Genomic DNA, 21,050 nt, shown 5'->3' with positions numbered 1-21,050 from the left:
GTAGGCCCCTTAAAAAATAGTGAGGAAAGAATGGTTGTAGATGACGAGGAAAAAGCTAACATATTAAACACCTTCTTCTCCACGGTATTCACGGTGGAAAATGAAATGCTAGGTGAAATCCCAAGAAACAATGAAAACCCTATATTAAGGGTCACCAATCTAACCCAAGAAGAGGTGCGAAACCGGCTAAATAAGATTAAAATAGATAAATCTCCGGGTCCGGATGGCATACACCCACGAGTACTAAGAGAACTAAGTAATGTAATAGATAAACCATTATTTCTTATTTTTAGTGACTCTATAGCGACAGGGTCTGTTCCGCAGGACTGGCGCATAGCAAATGTGGTGCCAATATTCAAAAAGGGCTCTAAAAGTGAACCTGGAAATTATAGGCCAGTAAGTCTAACCTCTATTGTTGGTAAAATATTTGAAGGGTTTCTGAGGGATGTTATTCTGGATTATCTCAATGAGAATAACTGTTTAACTCCATATCAGCATGGGTTTATGAGAAATCGCTCCTGTCAAACCAATCTAATCAGTTTTTATGAAGAGGTAAGCTATAGGCTGGACCACGGTGAGTCATTGGACGTGGTATATCTAGATTTTTCCAAAGCGTTTGATACCGTGCCGCACAAGAGGTTGGTACACAAAATGAGAATGCTTGGTCTGGGGGAAAATGTGTGTAAATGGGTTAGTAACTGGCTTAGTGATAGAAAGCAGAGGGTGGTTATAAATGGTATAGTCTCTAACTGGGTCGCTGTGACCAGTGGGGTACCGCAGGGGTCAGTATTGGGACCTGTTCTCTTCAACATATTCATTAATGATCTGGTAGAAGGTTTACACAGTAAAATATCGATATTTGCAGATGATACAAAACTATGTAAAGCAGTTAATACAAGAGAAGATAGTATTCTGCTACAGATGGATCTGGATAAGTTGGAAACTTGGGCTGAAAGGTGGCAGATGAGGTTTAACAATGATAAATGTAAGGTTATACACATGGGAAGAGGGAATCAATATCACCATTACACACTGAACGGGAAACCACTGGGTAAATCTGACAGGGAGAAGGACTTGGGGATCCTAGTTAATGATAAACTTACCTGGAGCAGCCAGTGCCAGGCAGCAGCTGCCAAGGCAAACAGGATCATGGGGTGCATTAAAAGAGGTCTGGATACACATGATGAGAGCATTATACTGCCTCTGTACAAATCCCTAGTTAGACCGCACATGGAGTACTGTGTCCAGTTTTGGGCACCGGTGCTCAGGAAGGATATAATGGAACTAGAGAGAGTACAAAGGAGGGCAACAAAATTAATAAAGGGGATGGGAGAACTACAATACCCAGATAGATTAGCGAAATTAGGATTATTTAGTCTAGAAAAAAGACGACTGAGGGGCGATCTAATAACCATGTATAAGTATATAAGGGGACAATACAAATATCTCGCTGAGGATCTGTTTATACCAAGGAAGGTGACGGGCACAAGGGGGCATTCTTTGCGTCTGGAGGAGAGAAGGTTTTTCCACCAACATAGAAGAGGATTCTTTACTGTTAGGGCAGTGAGAATCTGGAATTGCTTGCCTGAGGAGGTGGTGATGGCGAACTCAGTCGAGGGGTTCAAGAGAGGCCTGGATGTCTTCCTGGAGCAGAACAATATTGTATCATACAATTATTAGGTTCTGTAGAAGGACGTAGATCTGGGTATTTATTATAATGGAATATAGGCTGAACTGGATGGACAAATGTCTTTTTTCGGCCTTACTAACTATGTTACTATGTTACTATGTATGTTACATTCTACGGTTTGGGAACCTACCGGAGGCACCTCCATCTCTGACTGTGCTAGCAATTTTCCTGTGGCATAGACGATTATGTCGTCCAAATAGATCAGGGTGGCTTCAAAATTCAGGTCCCCCAGTCACTTCTCAATGAGCTGTTGAAAAGTTCCCAGAGCATTTGCCAGCCCAAATGGCAGCCGATTAAATTCAAACAGCCCCATTGGTAGTATAAAGTGTTATGGACCTGGTGGTTAGGAGCACCCGGCACGACCTGATAGTTAAACTGACACAGGACAAGCTCTGGGATATGGGAGCTCTGCTGACTGCAGGCCCTAATCCTATCACAACCACTAGAAATAGCCGTGGAGCATTCCTGACTCTCCCTAGACGCCTCTTCACAGCCTAAGAGCTAGCTAGCCCTACAGATAGAAAATATAGCCTACCTTGCCTCAGAGAAATTCCCCAAAGGAAAAGGCAGCCCCCCACATATATTGACTGTGAGTAAAGATGAAAGTCACAAACGCAGAAAAGAAACAGGTTTCAGCAAAGGGAGGCCAGACTTACTAAACAGACAGAGGATAGGAAAGGTATCTTTGCGGTCAGCACAAAAAACTACAAAAGACCACGCAGAGTGTGCAAAAAGACCTCCGTACCAACTAACGGTGCGGAGATGCCACTCTGCATTCCAGAGCTTCCAGCTAGTAAAGCAAAATCATGATATCCAGCTGGACAAGGCAACAATGAACAAATAATAACTGGCAGGAACTTAGCTTCTGCTGGAGTAGACAGGTCACCAGAAAGATCCAAGAGCGAACTGAACAAATGCAGGAACATTGACAGCTGGCCTGGAGTAACGATCTGAGTGGAGTTAAATAGAGCAGCCAACCAAAGGATAAATCACGTCACCTGTGGAAGGAACCTCAGAAGCAGCAGCTCCACTCACAGCCACCAGAGGGAGTCCATGGACAGAACTCGCCGAAGTACCATTCACAACCACAGGAGGGAGTTCGACAACAGAATTCACAACAATAAAGGCCGTCTTTGCTCGGTCGTGCTTCGACTATGGCACCTGCCAGTAGCCACTTGCCAGATCCAGCGTAGAAAAATACTTTGCGTGTCCAATGGCGAAGAGGGACTTTTCTACATGGGATAGTGGGTATGAATCTCATACGGTACAGGCATTTAATTTGCGGTAGTTCACACAGAATCGAAGGGTTCCATCTTTTTTTTTTACAAGAACTATCGGAGCGGCCCACGGGCTTTGGTTTTCTCGGATTATGCTATTCTGCAGCATCTGAGAGAGCATCCCCTTTACTTCCTGATACAGTTGTGATGGAATCTGTCAGTAACACTGTCTTACGGGGGCAGCCTGTCCCGTTGGGATCTCGTGGGTGATAGCGGGGGTACAGCCGAAGTCTTATTCGTGCTGAGCGAACACATCCTGATAGCATCCCAGCAGGACCTCCACTTGGTGTATCTGGCTAAATGTAAGCCCAGTAAGTTCAGCCCACATCTGGTCAAGTATTTTCAGCCCCTCTTTTCGCTGGGATGGCTCTGGCGCTGAGAGGGTTCTTACAGCTACGACCCAAAGGTCTTCTTCCCTTACAGTCAATTGGACGGTCTGAGGTGGTATTAATTCTTCTGGCATGCCGATAATTTGGGCTAACTCACTCCTGGGGGAAAAAGTGAGCAGTTCTTCCCTTAAATTTATGCAGCGCACTGGTACCTTCCCTTCACATACAGTAGCCAGCGTCCATGTGACCAATAACCGGGGTAGTAAATTCTCCAGGGCGGCTGGCTCTAGTTGTATCTCTACCCTTTCCAGGGGCGTGCAAGCTCGAACAGTCAAGGATAGCATGTTCTGTCCAGGAGGTATATCCAGTCCACCTGTAGCTGGGGTAATTACCTTTCCCAGCATTTTCCCTTCACCGGAGGCTTCTTGGACCTGTGCCGACCGTATCAATTGCTGGAATAACTTTCTCTGGGGTGTCTGTGGACTCCACTGTTGCAGCAATACATCCGGGGCCTCGTTCATCAGCACGCTTCCGAACTCTTTCAACACATTCATCCCCAAGGTGACCATGTACGGCTCAGATCCCTTCCGCAGACCTTAATTTGCATCCACGCCATCCCTGTGACTGGTATGGGTAGTTGATTGGCGCCCATCAATCTTATCACCTGCCCCCATTCAGCCCTCATCGCCTCGGGGAAATGTCTTCGATAGTACGCCTCTGGCATCATGGTCACTTGAGAACCGGTATCCACAAGGCATCACAGAGCCTGCCCTTTGATTTCATATATTGTGGAAGACACGTGGCACAGCTGTGAGGTGCACAAAGAAGGTTCCCAAACCAGTAACAATAAGAAATAGACTTTGGCACTCAACTTCAATATGTCGTAATTTTTATTAGCAGCCACTCGTACAGACGTTTCGGTCAGTATCATTGACCTTCCTCAGTGTACTTATGATCAGAGTTAGCAAGGATGTGGCTCAAAATTTGTAGTAAAGGTCCTAATGTAAATGTTTAGGGAGGTCCTAAAACAGATCCCATATGTAGGTCCCAAAGAGGGTAATGTGTGGAAAAAATCCAATGTTGGTTTCTTGTTATGGTAAGTAAAGCCTATGGAGATGGAGATATTATATGGGCAGAACAGGTGGGTCACGAAAGACCTCTTACCCCAAATGGATAGTAACTGAATGTAGAACAAGCGACTGTATCATATGGACCTAATAGGTGGACCAGGGAACATCTTTTGCCCAGGACTAGAAGTCGTTACATACGGACCAAAATAAATGGAGCAGGAATATGTCCCTGTCCTAGAACGGATGATAGAGAGAAACGCGGTGTCCACCGCTAGTTTGGAGAGGACCTCCAAACTAGCGGTGGACACCGCGTTTCTCTCTATCATCCGTTCTAGGACAGGGACATATTCCTGCTCCATTTATTTTGGTCCGTATGTAACGACTTCTAGTCCTGGGCAAAAGATGTTCCCTGGTCCACCTATTAGGTCCATATGATACAGTCGCTTGTTCTACATTCAGTTACTATCCATTTGGGGTAAGAGGTCTTTCGTGACCCACCTGTTCTGCCCATATAATATCTCCATCTCCATAGGCTTTACTTACCATAACAAGAAACCAACATTGGATTTTTTCCACACATTACCCTCATTGGGACCTACATATGGGATCTGTTTTAGGACCTCCCTAAACATTTACATTAGGACCTTTACTACAAATTTTGAGCCACATCCTTGCTAACTCTGATCATAAGTACACTGAGGAAGGTCAATGATACTGACCGAAACGTCTGTACGAGTGGCTGCTAATAAAAATTACGACATATTGAAGTTGAGTGCCAAAGTCTATTTCTTATTGCCCTTTGATTTCGGCCCAGACAAATGGACACACTGAAGCTAGATTAGTGGGACTTCTGGTTTCTCTCACTGTGTTGTTCTGGCTCTGGCCAGTGTCCCCCAGCCTCGGAGCCTCCTAGTTTAAAGGGTGGTGCTGTAGAGGCCGTCCCGGTTGCGGGCAGACCCAAGCCATATGCCCGAGCTCTCCACATAGGAAGCAGGTAAGGAGTTCTTCCCATCAAGCTGTCCTTTCTCCTCGTCTCGACTCTGAGTAAGTTCTGGCCCCTGGGACATTCAAGGAAGTCACCTTCTTCTTAGTCTCTGTCAAATGTTCCTTTATTGCTAAGATTTCTCTGCGAAGGTCTTCGGCCCAGCTGGGTTCAGTAACCGAGCTCACTGTCACCTCCCTGCTCTGAACCTTCGCCACCGGCACTGTCACCCCCTGTTCCTGCTCTCGCACCCGCGCTTCACCTCCCACCTCTGTAGATGTCATATTTGATTTCACTCTCAAGCTCTCTCACAGGGCCTGTTTCAGTAGGCCGTCTCTCAGTCCGGTCACCAACTGATCCTTGAGTACTACGTCAATGGGGCTTATTCCCTCCCCTCTTTTTCGGATCACGGCCATGTGAATCTCCTGCAACATGTTCATGTACTGGTTCACCATCTCCCCCTCCCTCTGCATATGACTAAACAAGCGTGACCTCAGCTCCCCTATATCTGTGGGGTCTCCATGCGTCTCCCCCAGTATATGTAGGACCTTGTCAAATGTGTCATGTTGTCGGGGAGGGCTCATCATTGCTGAACCTTTAGCCTCCCCTCTAATGCCATAGTAAAAAAAAGGGGATAGAAGGGTAGATTCTTCTCTGTTCTGCTTGAAGAATTAGAGGTCCAGATGGGTAATCCAATGAAAAAGTGGCTTTATTCAACGCTTTTCGGAGCACCAAGGCTCCTTCATCAGGTTGCCACACAGAATGTAGGTATCCTGAGTGTGAGTTTAATGGGGGCAGACATTTGGAGTAAGAAGGGACTGTCCTAGTAATGGACAACCCCTTTAATGATCAGTATGGTGGTATTATCAATACTGTATAAACTGGTAATATTATATTATATCATAGTTTACATCTGGACAAAGGAAGCTATGCATTTGATTATAGGGGATCTGAGGTGTGTGTGTGTTATTTTAATTGTCTGTTCTGATGTCTTATTTTGAGGGTCTCCATTAATTTTGGAGGGCTGAGCTCTGTATTTGTTAAAGGTGCCTGGCCCTGTGTGATCTGTATTTATCTGAAGGGGTAATCCCATCTCCAAGATTCTATCCCAATATGTAGTAAGTGTAATAATAATGTGCAGGGCACTGCAGTAGCCTAACAACTAACTGTTACTAAATGTGTGGTTGTAACCATGGAGTTACTGCAAACCCTTTCACATGGGGTAAATGGCATGGCAAATCAGAAAATCTACACTACATTTCTAATTGGAGGCATTATCTAATATTATTATTGCACTTACTACATATTGAGATAGGATCTTTGAGATGGGAATACCCCTTTAATGCATTTAAAGTGCGATCTTTGTATTCATCACAGGGTGTGCTAAAGGGATCAGGTATAATTCCATTTCTGTAAGTGTAGTAGGTCTGTGTCCTGTATAAATGGCATGGGCCAAAAAACTTGTGCACTACTTTGTTTAACCCTTCTAACACTTCGAAGTTGGTAAGCTTGCATAGGCCATGATAGGAAGGGCAGGGACTGAAGTTTCTTCTCTTATGAAATAATTGCGCATGTCTATTTTTTTTTGTTCGACTATCGCAAATGTGATATACTGTATACAGTGGGGCAAAAAAGTATTTAGTCAGTCAGCAATAGTGCAAGTTCCACCACTTAAAAAGATGAGAGGCGTCTGTAATTTACATCATAGGTAGACCTCAACTATGGGAGACAAACTGAGAAAAAAAAATCCAGAAAATCACATTGTCTGTTTTTTAACATTTTATTTGCATATTATGGTGGAAAATAAGTATTTGGTCAGAAACAAAATTTCATCTCAATACTTTGTAATATATCCTTTGTTGGCAATGACAGAGGTCAAACGTTTTCTGTAAGTCTTCACAAGGTTGCCACACACTGTTGTTGGTATGTTGGCCCATTCCTCCATGCAGATCTCCTCTAGAGCAGTGATGTTTTTGGCTTTTCGCTTGGCAACACGGACTTTCAACTCCCTCCAAAGGTTTTCTATAGGGTTGAGATCTGGAGACTGGCTAGACCACTCCAGGACCTTGAAATGCTTCTTACGAAGCCACTCCTTCGTTGTCCTGGTGGTGTGCTTTGGATCATTGTCATGTTGAAAGACCCAGCCACGTTTCATCTTCAATGCCCTTGCTGATGGAAGGAGGTTTGCACTCAAAATCTCACGATACATGGCCCCATTCATTCTTTCATGTACCCGGATCAGTCATCCTGGCCCCTTTGCAGAGAAACAGCCCCAAAGCATGATGTTTCCACCACCATGCTTTACAGTAGGTATGGTGTTTGATGGATGCAACACAGTATTCTTTTTCCTCCAAACACGACAAGTTGTGTTTCTACCAAACAGTTCCAGTTTGGTTTCATCAGACCATAGGACATTCTCCCAAAACTCCTCTGGATCATCCAAATGCTCTCTAGCAAACTTCAGACGGGCCCGGACATGTACTGGCTTAAGCAGTGGGACACGTCTGGCACTGCAGGATCTGAGTCCATGGTGGCGTAGTATGTTACTTATGGTAGGCCTTGTTACATTGGTCCCAGCTCTCTGCAGTTCATTCACTAGGTCCCCCCGCGTGGTTCTGGGATTTTTACTCACCGTTCTTGTGATCATTCTGACCCCACGGGGTGGGATTTTGCGTGGAGCCCCAGATCGAGGGAGATTATCAGTGGTCTTGTATGTCTTCCATTTTCTAATTATTGCACCCACTGTTGATTTCTTCACTCCAAGCTGGTTGGCTATTGCAGATTCAGTCTTCCCAACCTGGTGCAGGGCTACAATTTTGTTTCTGGTGTCCTTTGACAGCTCTTTGGTCTTCACCATAGTGGAGTTTGGAGTCAGACTGTTTGAGGGTGTGCACAGGTGTCTTTTTATACTGATAACAAGTTTAAACAGGTGCCATTACTACAGGTAATGAGTGGAGGAAAGAGGAGACTCTTAAAGAAGAAGTTACAGGTCTGTGAGAGCCAGAAATCTTGATTGTTTGTTTCTGACCAAATACTTATTTTCCACCATAAAATGCAAATAAAATGTTAAAAAAACAGACAATGTGATTTTCTGGATTTTTTTTTCTCAGTTTGTCTCCCATAGTTGAGGTCTACCTATGATGTAAATTACAGACGCCTCTCATCTTTTTAAGTGGTGGAACTTGCACTATTGCTGACTGACTAAATACTTTTTTGCCCCACTGTATATATATATATATATATATATATATATATATATACATAATTGTCTAAGGGTCACTACCGTCTGTCTGTCTGTCCTTCTGTCACGGTTATTCATTCGCTGATTGGTCTTGGCAGCTGCCTGTCATGGCTGCCGCGACCAATCAGCGACGGGCACAGTCCGATTAGTCCCTCCCCTACTCCCCTGCACTCACTGCCCGGCGCCCGCTCCGTAATCCCCTCCACTCACACAGGGTTAATGGCAGCGGTAACGGCCCGCGGTGTAACGCACTCCGTTACCGCTGCTATTAACCCTGTGTGTCCCCAACTATTTACTATTGATGCTGCCCATGCAGCATCAATAGTAAAAATATGTCATGTTAAAAAAAAAAAAAAACAACCTGCTATACTCACCCTCCGCCACCTTTCCCGCTCCTCGCCACGCTCCCGGGACCGCTCCATTGCAAGCGGCAGCTTCCGCTCCGCTGGGAGCGGAAGCTGCCGCTTGCAATGGAGCGGTCCCGGAAGCGTGGCGAGGAGCGGTAAAGGCGGCGGATGGTGAGTATAGCAGGACTTCCAATGGGCCTTCGGAAGGTGAGTATATGTTTATTCTTTTTTTAAGTCTCTATACTACGTGGCTCTGTGCTGGGCAATATACTACGTGGCTGGGCAATATACTATGTGGCTGGGCAATATACTACGTCGCTGGGCAATATACTACGTGGCTGGGCAATATACTACGTGACTGGGCAACATACCGTACTATGTGGCTCTGCTATATGCTACGTGGCTGGGCAATATACTACGTCACTGGGCAATATACTACATGGCTGGGCAGTATACTACGTGGCTCTGCTATATACTACGTCACTGGGCAATATACTATGTGACTGGGCAATATACTATGTAGCTGGGCAATATACTACGTGGCTGGGCAATATAATACGTGGCTGGGCAATATACTACGTGGCTGGGCAATATACTACGTGGCTGTGCAATATACTATGTGGCTGCGCAATATACTACGTGACTGGGCAATATACTACGTGACTGGGCAATATACTACGTGACTGGGCAATATACTACGTGGCTGGGCAATATACTACGTCACTGGGCAATATACTACGTGGCTGGCCAATATACTACGTGGATGGCCAATATACTACGTGACTGGGCAATATACTACGTGGCTGGGCAATATACTACGTGACTGGGCAATATACTACGTGACTGGGCAAAATACTACGTGACTGGGCAATATACTACGTGGCTGTGCAATATAGTACGTGGACATGCATATTCTAGAATACCCGATGCGTTAGAATCGGGCAACCATCTAGTGTATATATATTGTCTTAGATGCTATAAATATTAATTTGGGGTGAGCATATACGGGATATGATCAAACAACTATTCAAGAACAATTTCTTTTCAATTCTAAAAAAAAGGCTAACTGTGTAAATACAGGGGAGGATGGTTGTGTGCAGAGGAACCATGAGTGATTAGTTTGGAGACGGAGTCTTTTTCCATGTGTATACCATTAGCCAGGAAGCAGGAGGGGCAAGCGGTTTCTCTGGCTCAGCTGCAGGCACAGTGAGTATAGCTGCTGCAGGCAGGGCATTGTAATAACCTACTGAGCCATGGATAGTGAGGCAAAGAATGGAGTCACAGGCAGAGAAATGCAAGCTGAGCCCATGCTGAATTCACTGGATGTGGCTGAAGAACCAGTCAAAGCTGCTCAGGTCAGAAAGAAGAAGAAATCCAGCACATGGAAAGTTCTCTCCCTGGTAAGAATCTCATTTTTACTCTTTATCTTTAGTACAAACTGGAGGAGAGGGTAAGTACATCATTGAAGAATAGGCCCTGTTAATCATTACTGTAGTCAGATATTGTGCCTGGCTATATGAACTGATACATTGTTGCTGAAAAACTTTAGAATTGCACCATAGAGTTTGCATGTGAAGAGACTTTTACCAGGACTGTCTGTGGCTGATGTCTAAAATACCTGAATAATTTAAGAAAATGCTCCAATTGCCATTCAGATATCATATTGATCTGGAGGAGAGCGATCGCTGGAATATAGGTTAGATTTCCGCATTTTTATGAAAATCAGACTTTTCAGGCTATGTTCATACTTTGCTTTTTTTCTGCAGGACAACATGCTCTCATGGCAGTAAGGGTATGTGCCCACAATTAGGAAGAACAGTGTTTTGGATGCAACGCATTTGGGCTGCATTCAAAACAATGCGTTCTAGGTTACAAGAACAGTAGACAGGGTTTTTATAAATCCCTTGCCCACTGGGCTTCTATTTGATGCTGCGTAAACTCACCTGTGGTGCGGGTTTATAAGCAGCAGCATGTCAATTTATATTGTGGAGACGCTAGTCTCTGCTACGGAAATTTCCACAATAGAAATGCATTGGATGCGGTAAATCGGCATAGTTCAGTGAACACATGTGGATTTAACAGCAAGATTAGAATGCAGAGCTTTGAACACAGGGAAAATGCGATGCGTTCAAAGCGCTGCTATTTCCTGATCGTGGGCAGGTACTTTAAAAAGCTGCTTACAAACAGCAGGTTTTGCTGTGTTTCTCAGGATCTCAGTGTGGTTAGGTGAATTGAAGTAGTTTTCCTAAGACATTGGCAGAGAATTGAGTTTGTAGGACACAATTTACTTTCACACTTTGGTCAGCCACAGGCATTGTTCATTTTCACACCTTGGGGGGCCAATGTTTACTTTTTAAACATCACTAATTTAATTAAACTGTACTTATCCTTATTAAATTGTACTAACCCTAAACTGCCATTCTCAACTGCCATGAACATGAAGACATTATGGTTTACAGTTTGTAAGAATCACTTAAATAAATCTAATCAAATTTTAGGATTCACTCTTTGAGCTCAGTTTGTATATTTAAATGTCCATTTTTTATGCCATGCCTCTTTTTTTGTGCATTTATTTGTGTTTCTTCGGAAACTTTGTCATACCAGACCTGAGGAAAAGACCTAAGAAGTCTAGAAAGCTTGCTTTGTAACATTTATATTATTTTTGTTAGCCATTAAAAGGTATCATAACTACAAGATTATCTTTTTTTTTCCCACCAAGAGCATTCTTTTTTCAACCAGCTAATACTACACTAATCCTTTTTTTCTTTTGATTAAAACATGACACCCCAAAAAGAAATTAAAAATCCAGCTTCACAAATGCAATAACGTGTGCTTTATGCACGCCATATGCTAAGCATAGTTGCACACGTGTCATCAAAGACCTATGTTTTAAAGTACAGGTGCATCTCACAAAATTAGAATACCATCAAAAAGTTAATTTATTTCAGTTCTTCAATACAAAATGTGAAACTTGTATATTATACAGAGTCATTACAAACAGAGTGATCTATTTCAAGTGTTTATTTCTGTTAATGTTGATGATTATGGCTTACAGCCAATGAAAACCCAAAAGTCATTATCTCAGTAAATTAGAATACTTTATAACACCAGCTTTAAAAAATAATTTTAAAATCTGAAATGTTGGCCTACAGAAATGTATGTTCTGTAAATGCACTCAATACTTGGTCGGGGCTCCTTTGGCAACAATTACTGCATCAATGCGGCGTGCAATGGAGTGAGTGGATCAGTCTGCGGCACTGCTGAGGTCTTATAGAAGCCCAGGTTGCTTTGATAGCAGCCTTCAGCTCATCTGCATTGTTGGGTCTGGTGTCTCTTATCTTCTTCTCGACAACATCCCATAGATTCTCTATGGAGTTAAGGTCAGACAAGTTTGCTCGCCAATCAAGCACAGTGATACTGTTGTTTTTAAACCAGGAATTGGTACTTTTGGCAGTATGGACAGGTGACAATTCCTGCTGGAGAATTACATTTCCATCTCCAATAAGCTTGTCGGCAGAGGGAAGCATGAAGTGCTCTAAAATTTCCTGGTAGACGGCTGCACTGACTTTCGTCTTGATAAAACAGTGTACCTACACCACCAGATGACATGGCTCCCCAAACCATCACCGATTGTGGAAACTTCACACTAGACCTCAAGCAGCTTGGGTTGTTGCCTCTCCACACTTCCTCTAGTCTCTGGGACCTTGATTTCCAAATGAAATGCAAAATTTACTTTCATCTGAAAACAATACCTTGGACCACTTAGCAACAGTCCAGTTCTTTTTCCCCTTTTCCTCATAGTTTGTAAGCTTGCGAGCAGGGCCCTCATTCCTCCTGGTATCTGTTTTGAACTGTATTTCTGTTATGCTGTAATGTCTATTGTCTGTACAAGTCCCCTCTATAATTTGTAAAGCGCTGCAGAATATGTTGGCGCTATATAAATAAAAATTATTATTATTATTATTATTATTATTTTTCTCCTTGGCCCAGATAAGTCGCTTCTGGCGTTGTCTATTGGTCATGAGTAGTGTTGAGCATTCCGATACCGCAAGTATCGGGTATCGGCCGATACTTGCGGTATCGGAATTCCGATACCGAGATCCGATACTTTTGTGGTATCGGGTATCGGTATCGGATACATAGAGATGTGTAAAATAAAGAATTAAAATAAAAAATATTGATATATTTACCTCTCCGGCGGCCCCTGGACTCAGCGCGGTTAACCGGCAGGCTTCGTTGTTCAAAATCAGCGCTTTTAGGACCTGAGAATCACGTCCCGGCTTCTGATTGGTCGCGGGCCGCCCATGTGACCGCCACGCGACCAATCACAAGCCGCGACGTCACCGCAAGCTATTAACGCGCTCATTTTTGAAAAATGAGCGCGTTAATGACTTTCAAAGACGTAGCGGCTTGTGATTGGTCGCGGCCACGCGACCAATCACAAGCCGCGACGTCACCGCAAGCTATTAACGCGCTCATTTTTAAAAATGAGCGCGTTAATGGCTTTCAAAGACGTAGCGGCTTGTGATTGGTCGCGTGGCCGCGACCAATCACAAGCCGCGACGTCACCGCAAGCTATTAACGCGCTCATTTTTAAAAATGAGCGCGTTAATGGCTTTCAAAGACGTAGCGGCTTGTGATTGGTCGCGTGGCCGCGACCAATCACAAGCCGTGACGTCACCGCAAGCTATTAACGCGCTCATTTTTAAAAATGAGCGCGTTAATGACTTTCAAAGACGTAGCGGCTTGTGATTGGTCGCGGCCACGCGACCAATCACAAGCCGCGACGTCACCGCAAGCTATTAACGCGCTCATTTTTAAAAATGAGCGCGTTAATGGCTTTCAAAGACGTAGCGGCTTGTGATTGGTCGCGTGGCCGCGACCAATCACAAGCCGCGACGTCACCGCAAGCTATTAACGCGCTCATTTTTAAAAATGAGCGCGTTAATGACTTTCAAAGACGTAGCGGCTTGTGATTGGTCGCGGCCACGCGACCAATCACAAGCCGCTACGTCTTTGAAAGTCATTAACGCGCTCATTTTTAAAAATGAGCGCGTTAATAGCTTGCGGTGACGTCGCGGCTTGTGATTGGTCGCGTGGCGGTCACATGGGCGGCCCGCGACCAATCAGAAGCCGGGACGTGATTCTCAGGTCCTAAAAGCGCTGATTTTGAACAAAGAAGCCTGCCGGTTACCCGCGCTGAGTTCAGGGGCCGCCGGAGAGGTAAATATATAAATATTTTTTATTTTAATTCTTTATTTTACACATCCCTATGGATCCCAGGGCCTGAAGGAGAGTTTCCTCTCCTTCAGACCCTGGGAACCATGAGAATACCTTCCGATACTTGATGTCCCATTGACTTGTATTGGTATCGGATATCGGTATCGGCGATATCCGATATTTTTCGGGTATCGGCCGATACTATCCGATACCGATACTTTCAAGTATCGGACGGTATCGCTCAACACTAGTCATGAGTGGCTTTACATAAGGAATGCAACACTTTGTAGCGCATGTCCTGAATACGACTGTGTGCGGTGGCTTTTGAAGCCGTGACTCCAGCAGCACTCCACTTCTTGTGAATCTCCCCCAAATTTTTGAATAGCCTTTTCTTAACCGCAGCCTTGAAAGGATTGCTATCCCGGTTGCTTGTGCACCTTTTTCTATCACACTTTTTCCTTCCACTCAACTTTCCATTAATATGCTTGGATACATCACTCTGTGAACATCCAGCTTATTTAGCAATGACCTTTTGTGGCTTACCCTCCTTGTGAACTGTGTAATTGACTGCCTTCTGGATATCTGTCAAGTCAGCAGTCTTCCCCATGATTGTGGAGCCCACTGAAAATGGGACCTTTTAAAATGCCTCTCTCATCTTTTTAAGTGGGAAAACTTGCACAATTGGTGGCTGACTAAATACTTTTCCCCCCACTGTATATTCTGTATGGAGCAATATATGAGGCTCAATATCCTGTACGGAGCATTATCTGGTCCCCATAATATTGTATGGAGGACTATACTATCCGGTTTCTGACCTCTAGTAGAATTTACAATATATATCACTCATGTATACCTATATTTCTCTGCCGTATCTGTGCATCATGAATTCTGGTATGTGTTAAAGGGGTCCCTTGAGACTCTTTCGCCCGGGGCCTACAAAATCCTGGAGCCAGCCCTGATCACATGTATTGCACATTGCTAGCACCATGAGAATCCTGGATAGTATGAGTAAGCAGAGTATTTTGGCCCCAAGAAACATTAGATCAACACTTTATTTTGGTAATTCTAACGCATATTATGCTGGTGTTTATTTATTTTGGCCGTAACTTTCTATAATTTCTCCGTCTAGTCTAGACTATGTAGATAAATATTCTAAAACAGACTGTATTTACACGTCATAGACCTTTCCATCTATGAGGTGTGTGATCCATGAAAACCTTGATACTTTCAGTATGCAAAAACTTATTCAGAGAAAGGACTTATTCAGGGAGTAAAGCACAAAACAGCATAAATAATGGCATCTACATGTTCTTTTTGTCAGGTATTGGTATTCAAGTGTGATCTTGCTTTAGGAAGAAAACAGCTTTTTTGAAAAAAAAAAAAAAAAAAAAGAAAACTTGTACAAGACCTTTAAAGTGGAAAATCACAGCTTTATTTCAAATATAACCATTCATTCATTAGAAATTTTACTGTGGGCAGTTGGCATGTATTCCTTCAAATGCTATTGACAGAATAGAATATAACCGCTAGCTGTGACAACATAAAAATAAGCATAAGAGATTTGTTGTAAAGTGGAATCCAAAACCATAACACAGAAAACAAATGGCACTGAGGCTAAGTTTACAAGCATATATCCAATAAAAGGAAAAAACTGGAGGCAGTACAACAAAAAATGATGGTTTATTAGCCCTTAGTGGCAACGTGTCTGTTCTAAGAACCGAAATGTTGCCACTATGGGCTAATAAACCACTCTATTTGCCATACTTTTTTTGTAGTGCTGCCTTCAGTTTTGCTTTTTATTGGATGGGTGAACCTGAACAGTAAAGTCCGGCGTCCATACTGAACACCTACTGTTCGGGCACGGACACTGAACACAGACTTCACCAGGAATTCCGTGTTACAGGGGGTGTTTGTTGCACTGTCATATGCATGACAGTGCGGCAAACACTGCTTCTGATCAGGGGTAAAATCATCACCGCAGATCAGACAGCCATGGTTCCCATACTGTCAAGAGACAGCGTGAGCATGCAGCTGTGATTGGAGGTATAAAGTTTACCTCTGGTCACTGGTGTCAGCTGATGGGACTACTGCTCAGTGAGAGCAGGAGCTTCTGATGGGGAGTATTCATCAGCTTGCGCCTGCGCTGTAAATGAATAATAAAAAAACAAGTTATGAATTCCCCTTTATTTTTGATAACCAGCCAGGCAAATCTCATGGGTGGGGCTGCAACCCTCAACTGTCAGCTTCAGCAAGGCTGGTTATCAAGAATAGAAGGGTCCCCATTACGTATTTTTTAATTATGTAAATAAAAAATTTAAAAAATGGTGTGACGTCCCCTGTTTTTGACAACCAGCCAAGCTAAAGCAGACAGCTTGTGGCTGATATTCTCAGGCTGGCCTAAAAATAGCAGCCAGCAGCTGCACAGAAAAGGCACATCTTTTGCTTTATTTCATATAAAAGACTTTATTCTGGATGTGTCTTTATTTACAGTATAACTATGCGATTAGTAAAGGATAAGTGTCTTACAGATGCCTCTCCATTATTAATGAATAGGCTTGATGTCATACAGAGGTTACATCAACCCCAAGCTAAAGCAGATAGCTGGGGGCTGGTGTTCTCAGGCTGATAAGGGGTGATGGATTGGGACCTCCCCAGCCTAAAAATAGCAGGCCGCAGCTACCCAGAAAAATTCTGGTGCTTTGCCCGGATCTTCCCACTTGCCCCGTAGCGGTGACAAGTGGGTTTCATATTTATGGGATTGATGTCAGCTTTGTATTGCCCGGTGACCTGTAGGCCGTGGGTTAGTAATGGAGAGGCGTCTATAAGACACCTATCCATTACTAATCCTGTAGTTGTATTGTAAATAAAGACACAGTCAGAATTATGTCCTTTATTTTAAATAAAACAAAACACACTTTTCCATTTTTATTGAAAAATAGCAAACACAGTTATACTCACATAATGCCCATTCCATTGAAGCCCTGAATGATTTACCCTACTGCGGTCACAATCACAGCTGAAATCTGACAGCGTGTCCCCGCAGCGCTCTGACCGACGGTAATGATCTTACCGACGGTAAGATCACAGCCTTCGTGGAAGCTCGATCATTTACCGAATTTTGCGGAAAATGCTCAGGAATCCAAATGGGCAACATTTGTGCCGACTTTGAGATTGTCGAATGTATTCCGAACAAGTTCGCTCATCTCTAGTTATAACATACTCCAATTCTGCTGTAATTAGCCACTACTGTCCGCAGATTATAATCACACACCCACTGTTGTGCAGTAATCAACCCCCATAACTGTAACATGTCCCCTGTTGTGAATTCTGTGGCAGAGCTCCCTCTTGTGGTCACAAGTGGCACTTCGGCTGATTCTCGCTGTGAGCTTCCGTTGGTGGAGGAAAGTGGTACTGCGGCTTCTGAGTTTCCTTCCTCAGGTGATATGGTGAAGTCGTTAGGTGCTGCTCTATTTAACTCCACCTAGTACTTTGATCCTGGCCTCCAGTCAATGTTCTAGTATTGGACCTGTCTCCTCCTGGATCGTTCCTGTGGCCTGCTGCTCTGCATAGCTAAGTTATTCTTTGCTATTTGTTTGCTGTTTTTTTCTGTCCGGCTTGTCTATTTGTTTTTTCCTGCTTGCTGGAAGCTCTGGGACGCAGAGGGTGTACCTCCGTGCCGTTAGTTCGGTACGGAGTGTCTTTTTGCCCCCTTTGCGTGGTTTTTGTAGGGTTTTGTGTTGACCGCAAAGTTACCTTTCCTATCCTCGCTCTGTTCAGAAAGTTGGGCCTCACTTTGCTAAATCTATTTCATCTCTACGTTTGTCTTTTCATCTTAACTCACAGTCATTATATGTGGGGGCTGCCTTTTCCTTTGGGGATATTTCTCTGAGGCAAGGTAGGCTTATTTTCTATCTTCAGGCTAGCTAGTTTCTCAGGCCGTGCCGAGTTGCATAGGGAGCGTTAGGCGCAATCCACGGCTGCCTTTAGTGTGGTTGAGAGGATTAGGGATTGCGGTCAACAGAGTTCCCACGTCTCAGAGCTCGTTCTTGTTTTTTGGGTTATTGCCAGGTCACTGTATGTGCGCTGACCTCTATGTCCATTGTGGTACTGAATTACCTTTCATAACAGTACTGGAGGCCAAAAGTACTAATGATTCTCAATAGAGGGAAAAAAGAAGTTCTGAGACCATTTTTTTTTCTCTGCACTGTGTTTTGCCTTTTTTTTCCCCTAGACATTTGGGTAGTTCAGGACACAGGTGTGGACATGGATATTCAGGGTCTGTGCTCTTCATTGGATAATCTCGTTATAAATGTACAAAAGATTCAAGATTTGGTGGTTCAGAAGCCTATGTTAGAACCAAGAATTCCTATTCCTGATTTGTTTTATGGTGATAGAGCCAAGTTTGTGAATTTCAAAAATAATTGCAAACTGTTTCTGGCCTTGAAACCTCGCTCCTCTGGTCATCCAGTTCAACAAGTGAGAATTGTTATTTCTTTTTTGCGTGGCGATCCTCAGGACTGGGCATTTTCCCTTGTGCCAGGGGATCCTGCATTAAGTAATATTGATGCGTTTTTCCTGGCGCTCGGATTGCTGTACAATGAGCCTAATTCAGTGGATCAGGCAGAGAAGAATTTGCTGGCTCTGTGTCAGGGTCAGGATGAGATAGAGGTATATTGTCAGAAATTTAGAAAGTGGTCTGTACTCACTCAGTGGAATGAAGGTGCGCTCGCGGCTATTTTCAGAAGAGGTCTCTCTGAAGCCCTTAAGGATGTCATGGTGGGATTTCCTATGCCTGCTGGTCTGAATGAGTCTATGTCTTTGGCCATTCAGATCGGTCGACGCTTGCGCGAGCGTAAATCTGTGCACCATTTGGCGGTATTACCTGAGCTTAAACCTGAGCCTATGCAGTGCGATAGGACTTTGACCAGAGTTGAACGGCAAGAACACAGACGTCTGAATGGGTTGTGTTTCTACTGTGGTGATTCCACTCATGCTATCTCTGATTGTCCTAAGCGCACTAAGCGGTTCGCTAGGTCTGCCACCATTGGTACGGTACAGTCAAAATTTCTTCTGTCCGTTACCTTGATCTGCTCTTTGTCATCGTATTCTGTCATGGCATTTGTGGACTCAGGCGCTGCTCTGAATTTGATGGACTTGGAGTATGCTAGGCGTTGTGGGTTTTTCTTGGAGCCCTTGCAGTGTCCTATTCCATTGAGAGGAATTGATGCTACGCCTTTGGCCAAGAATAAGCCTCAGTACTGGACCCAGCTGACCATGTGCATGGCTCCTGCACATCAGGAGATTATTCGCTTTCTGGTGTTGCATAATCTGCATGATGTGGTCGTGTTGGGGTTGCCATGGCTACAAGGCCATAATCCAGTATTAGATTGGAAATCCATGTCTGTGTCCAGCTGGGGTTGTCAGGGGGTACATGATGATGTCCCATTTCTGACTATTTCGTCATCCACCCCTTCTGAGGTTCCTGAGTTCTTGTCTGATTACCGGGATTTATTTGATGAGCCCAAGTCCGATACCCTACCTCCGCATAGGGATTGTGATTGTGCTATCAATTTGATTCCTGGTAGTAAATTCCCAAAAGGTCGACTGTTTAATTTATCTGTGCCTGAGCACGCCGCTATGCGGAGTTATGTGAAGGAGTCTTTGGAGAAGGGGCATATTCGCCCGTCATCGTCGCCATTAGGAGCAGGGTTCTTTTTTGTAGCCAAGAAGGATGGTTCACTGAGACCTTGTATAGATTACCGCCTTCTAAATAAGATCACGGTTAAATTTCAGTACCCTTTGCCATTATTATCTGATTTGTTTGCTCGCATTAAGGGGGCTAGTTGGTTCACCAAGATAGATCTTCTTGGTGCGTATAATCTTGTGCGTATTAAGCGAGGCGATGAGTGGAAAACTGCATTTAATACGCCCGAGGGCCATTTTGAGTATCTAGTAATGCCATTCGGACTTGCCAATGCTCCATCAGTGTTTCAGTCCTTTATGCATGACATCTTCCGAGAGTACCTGGATAAATTCCTGATTGTGTACTTAGATGACATTTTGATTTTCTCGGATGATTGGGAGTCTCATGTGAAGCAGGTCAGAACGGTGTTTCAGGTCCTGCGTGCTAATTCTTTGTTTGTGAAGGGATCAAAGTGTCTCTTTGGTGTCCAGAAGGTTTCATTTTTGGGGTTCATCTTTTCCCCTTCTACTATCGAGATGGACCCTGTTAAGGTCCAAGCCATCCATAATTGGACTCAGCCGACATCTCTGAAAAGTCTGCAAAAGTTCCTGGGCTTTGCTAATTTTTATCGTCGCTTCATCTGCAATTTTTCTAGTATTGCTAAACCATTGACCGATTTGACCAAGAAGGGTGCTGATGTGGTCAATTGGTCTTCTGCTGCTGTGGAAGCTTTTCAAGAGTTGAAGCGTTGTTTTTCTTCTGCCCCTGTGTTGTGTCAACCAGATGTTTCGCTTCCGTTTCAGGTCGAGGTTGATGCTTCTGAGATTGGAGCAGGGGCTGTTTTGTCGCAGAGAAGTTCTGATTGCTCGGTGATGAAACCATGCGCCTTCTTTTCCAGGAAGTTTTCGCCTGCTGAGCGAAATTATGATGTGGGCAATCGAGAGTTGCTGGCCATGAAGTGGGCATTCGAGGAGTGGCGTCATTGGCTTGAAGGAGCTAAGCATCGCGTGGTGGTCTTGACTGATCATAAGAACTTGACTTATCTCGAGTCCGCCAAGCGGTTGAATTCTAGACAAGCTCGTTGGTCGTTGTTTTTTGCCCGTTTTGACTTTGTGATTTCATATCTTCCGGGCTCTAAAAATGTGAAGGCGGATGCTCTGTCTAGGAGTTTTGTGCCCGACTCTCCGGGTGTATCTGAGCCGGCGGGTATC

General features: G+C 44.1%; 1 protein-coding gene across 2 annotated transcripts in view; it reads left to right on the top strand.

Annotated features, from left to right (window-relative positions):
- The first annotated feature begins 10,113 nt into the window (after positions 1 to 10,113).
- ENPP1 (ectonucleotide pyrophosphatase/phosphodiesterase 1) overlaps positions 10,114 to 21,050 on the top strand; it is a 198,531-nt gene continuing 187,594 nt past the window's right edge. For both annotated transcript variants that reach the window (XM_069726009.1, XM_069726010.1), the window contains exon 1: positions 10,114 to 10,336. In XM_069726009.1, coding sequence (XP_069582110.1) covers positions 10,190 to 10,336 — 147 coding nt within the window. In that variant the 5' untranslated portion in view covers positions 10,114 to 10,189. The remainder of the gene's footprint in view (positions 10,337 to 21,050) is intronic.

This window comes from Ranitomeya imitator, chromosome 5 (assembly GCF_032444005.1).
Source record: "Ranitomeya imitator isolate aRanImi1 chromosome 5, aRanImi1.pri, whole genome shotgun sequence".
NCBI lineage: Eukaryota > Metazoa > Chordata > Amphibia > Anura > Dendrobatidae > Ranitomeya > Ranitomeya imitator.
This window is presented reverse-complemented; position numbering and strand designations above follow the sequence as displayed.